The sequence below is a fragment of the Carica papaya genome, chromosome 1 (assembly GCF_054855325.1).
Source record: "Carica papaya isolate Zhongbai chromosome 1, ASM5485532v1, whole genome shotgun sequence".
Lineage (NCBI taxonomy): Eukaryota > Viridiplantae > Streptophyta > Magnoliopsida > Brassicales > Caricaceae > Carica > Carica papaya.
The window spans coordinates 19,787,776-19,793,474 of NC_142309.1; the positions used below are offsets into that span (position 1 = coordinate 19,787,776).

At 37.7% G+C, this 5,699-nt stretch overlaps 1 protein-coding gene across 1 annotated transcript; it reads right to left on the minus strand.

Moving 5' to 3' along the window:
* Positions 1-1,442: 1,442 nt before the first annotated feature.
* On the minus strand, positions 1,443-5,547 carry ZF14 (MATE efflux family protein). Its single transcript, XM_022054696.2, has 2 exons — positions 3,280-5,547; positions 1,443-3,133 (listed from the first exon to the last, which is right to left on the minus strand). Exons 1-2 carry the CDS (start codon positions 3,415-3,417, stop codon positions 1,565-1,567), a joined length of 1,707 nt encoding a protein of 568 aa, XP_021910388.1. The 5' UTR covers positions 3,418-5,547; the 3' UTR covers positions 1,443-1,564.
* Between the last annotated feature and the right edge of the window lie 152 nt (positions 5,548-5,699).

The window sequence follows — 5,699 nt, forward strand, 5'->3', positions numbered from 1 at the left end:
TTAACAAATTTTTCATATTTTTATAATTAAGAGGATCACCCTAGCTAGATCTATTGTGTTGACTATTCCTACATATATTGTGCAATTAATCCTACTACTTAACTCAATTATGACTATATACATAAACTTACTAGAGATTTATTTTGGGGTCTCGCATAGAGTATATGAGAATTTCACTCATTAAGTGGTCTCGTCTCTGTCACGCTAAGGAAAAAAGGAATTGTGAATAAAAAATATAATGACCTAAAATGGGGTATTTTTAATTTAACTTGGCTGACAACTCTTTTAACGGTAGAATAGGCTCTTGGCCAACATCTTGAAAGCTAAATATTTTCCAACCAAAGATGTTTTTAACATTGATCAAGCTACTTAGAATAACTCAAGAACTTGGAAAAAGATGATCAAGTATATCCAAGTGATGAAGGATGGATTAGATGGAAGGTTCAATATGGAGATAACATCAAATTCTAGATTGACATGTAGCTCATCAATCGCCTACTTATCCTTTATAGTAGCAAAAATAACCCTGACCACCACTTTGGAAAGAGTGTTTCCTCCTTCATCAATTCGTATGGTGTTTATAACTAGGGAAAATTTACGAGTTTGCTTTCTACTAAGATTTTTCTTAAGATTGCCTGGATGTGTATTAAGTCGGAAAGTAGAGACTAGATCATGTTAAGTGATTCGAGTGATGAGACCTTTTTTGTAAAATCCACTTAAGAATGTCTTACCACGGCCATCATTACTACCCCTGGTACTTACTGGAGAATGCTTTAGACTCTTCTTATGCTTAAACGTGCTCGACAATTTATGTGGCTCCTTGCATCTAACGGACTCTTGATTAAAGCTGAAAGACTTCGAAGTCACTTCATAAAAAGATCAATGTTGTCATTATAATAATGTTAGAGAGGATATTCTTCATATGATTAAGGACTCTACTATGTCACATGAGGTATGACGGGTTTGTGGTTAGTACAACAGTGGCAGGTGGCCTCATCAGATATAAGGAAGGTGTTTAAATTATTGAATTCATGTGCAACGTTAACTAGAGCAACCCTGTAAACACTAAGTTGCATGGTGCCCTTGTTGGGCTTCAGATTACATAAGAGGTTAGTATCAGAAACATTATCGTTAAGGTTGACTCTCTCTATATCAAACTCTAGATGGAGAATAGGATCGATAACATGTCTCCAAATATTTATGATGAGTGCCACGAGACCTCTATTATCTTAATTCTCCTCGCTTGGCCTCTTGATGACTTAGAAATCTTTCTTCAACTGAATTGTTGCATAAACCCGCATGATGGGGCACTAGTATCCATTTGTTTTAATTGACTTTCTTTTTTTTTCACTTTATAGTTTAAAAAAAAGTGTTATTAATTTTTTTTTTTTTAATTGAATATTAAAGACGGAAAAGGAAAGAAAAATAGGCTCATAAGAAAGTACAAGTGGAGTTGAGAGAAACTCTAATAAATAAACTTTTTCACTTTTACATTATGTTGATACTTTATCAATGAACAGAAGGTAGCAAAAATGGAGAATCTGGATCATCCATCACCGAGGCTCTAATCAATGCAAATCGTGTGTGTAGTAGAAGAAGAAGAAGAAAAAGGTACGATCAGAGGTTCTGTCTCAGGCGATGTTGACTTCAAATCTACCTCACCATCTTCAACAACATAATGATGATCATTAGTCTTTTCTTTGCCTTCCATGGCGTTGACAATAATCATACTATCAGACCCATCTCCTGCTTTTTCTGATATTGGTAGTATTTGATTTGAAGAAGAAGCAGAGGTCTTCGTCAGTTTTCTTGCTCTCTCAACTTGATCAATCCAATCTGTTCTGCACAGAACACACAGCATGAGAAAAGCACAGCACGCCTGAGCTGCGAGCAGGCCAAGCCAGAGTCCGGCGAAGCCCATTTTGGCTATGAATCCGAGCAAGATCGAAACGGGCATTCCCACAAAGTAAAACGACCCAAGATTGATGTTGGCTCCTGTCGTCGGTCTCGCGCTTCCTCTGAGCACGCCGCAGCCGGTGGTTTGCGGGCAGTTTCCGAGCTCACAAAGCCCAATAATCGGCAATGCAATGGCCGTGAGCTCCAAAATTTCGGCGTCGTCGGTGAAGAATCTCCCCCATTGGTGCCTCATCAAGGTGGTGAAAGACAAGGCAATTAAACCCAAACCCACTGCGCAAATAAGCGAGATAATCATGGAAATTCGAGCTTTTGCAGGTCTATTCGCCCCCAGCTCGTTCCCAACTCTGGTGGATACGCCGAGGCTGAGTGAAGACGGGAAAACATAGACCAGAGCAGTTGTCTGAATAAGGATTCCCATTGAAGCAACGGTGGCTTTGGGGTTAACCAAAAGTCCACACATCATTATCATAAGCTCGTACCACCACCATTCCAGGCAAACAGAGACGCAAGTCGGCACGGCGAGAGCGAGCAAAGAGGACCATCCACGCAGACAATCCATACTTGGACAAACCCACGAAGGTTTATACACGCCGGAGAAGTAAACGAAGGAAGACAGCAAGATAACAAGGTTGAGATTAGTCCAAACCATGGCCATGGCTACCCCTGCAATACCCATCTTGAGATGGACCACAAGAAGGAAATTTAATGGCACGTGAAGAAAAACAGAGATGGCTGTACAGTAAGTGACTGGTAATGTGATATTTTGAGTCCTGAGGTAGATTCGAAGTGGGTGGAGAAGAGAAAGGAAGAAGAGGTCAGGGATGGTGAAGAGAATGTAAGTGTGTGCTACTGAAGATATTTCCTGGTCTTGTCCGCACCATAACAGAATTCTTTTCATGTTTATCCACATGATAGAGATGGGAAGAGAAGAGGAGATGAGGAGGAGAACTGTTCTTTGTAGAGTTATACCGAGAAGCTTCCATTGTTTGGCACCGTAAGCTTGGCCGCAAATAGGTTCCATTCCCATGGCCAAGCCGGAGATGACAGAGTAGCCAGTGATGTTGGCGAAACCGATGGAGAGAGAGCCACCGGCGAGTTCAAGCTCGCCAAGGTAGCCGAGGAACAGCATGGAGATCAGAGCTCTTGAATATATAAGTAGACCCGCCATGGCCGTTGGTCCTGAGATCTTCCAAATGGCTTTGGTTTCTTCCACTGCCTGAAAAATGCAAAAAGAAAAAAAGAATATCACTATCAAGACACTGTTCTTATGTATAATATGTAATAATAATAAAAAAGGCATGTTTTGTTATGTCCTCTACATAGATAATACATATTATATATGTATATAGATTATAGATATACCTCAGAAAAAGTTGGCCATCTATGAAGCTCTTCTTGATCAGTATCAGAGAGATGATCCATGGTTATATCCGGATTTGTGAAATGGGTTTTATAAGAGGAGATAAATGAAGAAGGAGAAGAAGGCTTTGGGTTACACATATATACTTATATAGGTGTATATCTATATTATAGAGAAGAAAGAAAAGAAGGATATATGGTAGTAGCTTGTTTATAAGGTTATACGGATAGAGAGAGAGAGAGAGAGAGAGGTTTTCTGGATGAGAAAAAAAGAATGCAAAGGCTGCCTGTGTTTGTGCCTAAATGCGGTTTGTTTGTTTGGGATGTCTTGAAACAAGGGTGTTACTTATTTATACATGAAGCCATTGGGGCCTACACCAAACGTGGCAGTAATTCAAAGAATGAAAAAGCGTAAGCTAGGAAAGAAAAGAAAAATGCTTGAAGAAAATGGAAAGATGAACCGAACCGTCCATATGTTGAGAAGGTTAGTCACTTTTCGTGGAGAATAGTAGAGTGTAGTAGTGCCCTATTAATTATTCTTCTTGTTCAGATAAAAGAATTGGGTGGGGTTATTTTATTATTAATTTATTATTTATGTTATTTTTATATATATTAAGCTGAAAATAATGATAATAATAATAATAATAATACTAATTTGAAGAAGAGACGGTGAAACACAGGATGGATGATTGGGAGGGAGGCTTAATTAAATGAATTGTTTAGAACCGCCATGGTAATTTCTTTCCCCCATGAAAATTGTGTTTTGGTGTAAATGATGATGGGGACCTCTATGCCACTCACTGCTCATCGTGTGTTTGCTCGTATGCTTGGCTACTTTTTGTTTGATCAAATACAAGGATAATCTTTTTTACTATGTTTAAACTTTGATTAAAAACAAAACAAGTTTATCTTGAATTTTGAAGTGGGTGTAGTTATTTCACTCAAATAATGTTAATATTCAATACAAAGTATACTAAAAGTCAATTGGGTCATTAACCAAATAATCTCTCTCTCGATATATACATATGTATGTATATAGTGAAGTTAATGTCTAAAAGAAATTTTAGGATTAAGATAATGGGAGCATTATCATCATAAGTCATTCATATGTAAACAGATGTTTTCTTTACCAAATTTTTTTTGAAACAGTGGCTGGTCGCTGCTGGAAAATTCATATATTGTATTATCGCACAACCCATGTGAGAAAACCCACTCCGAGCATGACTGATTGTTGTCTGAAGCTATTTGGACACACCAAAAACAGAGCTTAGACTGGGTTGCCTCATTTGGGGTGACAAGTTTAATGTTGAAACTGTTTTAAACTAGACCCCATATGTATTATTGTTTCTGGTTGCTATTACTGCGGCTAAGTATGAGAGGAGGAAGGAAGATACAGGCAGCCCAAGAGAAAATTCCACTTCGGCGTTGGTTTTCAGCTTGAGATCCGTGGAGTTTAAGGCTGCAACCTGTGTCCCCATCAGTTATTAATCCATTCGTAAATCTAATTCTCATGTTAGTTTCACACATGAGAATTGAATAGTTACTGTTAAGGAACTCAAAAATGAGTGAGAGTGACTAAAACTATGATAATTTATGATTTAATTATTTCTACTAAGACTAATATGAGGACTAAAACTTAAATTAACTACAGATTAAATAATAATGGTCTCAAATTAACCTAATTCTTTGATGCAATGTTTACTACGCTTAGTGGGAAAATATATGTATCTTGAGCTTGTGGGGCAATTGAAGATTCGTTAAGATCCTAAACATAATCATCGTCCTAATCAATAATTAATCAAAGAAAAAAGATTGGATTTTGGGTTAGGGAGGCCCTTTTTAGTGGAGTAGAGGCTACTTTCTTCTTCTGCTTCTTTTGTGTCGTAATGAATCATGATAATGGGTAATCAAAAGGTCCATCTGAAAAGAAAGATTCAAATTTTCTTCTATTTTCTTCTCTCCCCTAAAGTTTGGCAGTGCTGGTTGAAGTTATAGCAATCCAAAGTTTGGAGACTAGAAACACTTTGAAACCTGTCAACCATAATTTGATAATTTTGGAAAAAGGAACAAGATCATGCATTGTTTGTGGCTAACATGGAGTTTAAACCAATGAACATAAAACATGTGGGGTTAAAAGAGGGGAAAATGGGTTCAAGTCACCAAAAAGTGTCATATCTAAGAGGATCTTTTTTATTTTTGGTGCCCATCTTAAGGATTTTTCCCCCTTTTCCTTTTATATTATATATAGATATATATATATATATATATACACACACACATATTTTGAAAAGGTTATCTTCATGGGTATGTGGAGGTAGGTGGTGTTTTGTATGATGAATAGAGGGACCACTGAGATGGGTGTTTATGGGGGAGAGGAGAGGAAGGAGAGAGGACAGAAGATGGCTGTATGGAGAAGAGGCAGA

Coding starts and splice junctions, on each gene's coding strand:
- ZF14 (XM_022054696.2), bottom strand. CDS start 3,417: ATGTGTAACCCAAAGCCTTCTTCTCCTTCTTCATTTATCTCCTCTTAT. Junction 3,134..3,279: donor GATGGCCAACTTTTTCTGAG/GTATATCTATAA, acceptor TGCATTTTTCAG/GCAGTGGAAGAAACCAAAGC.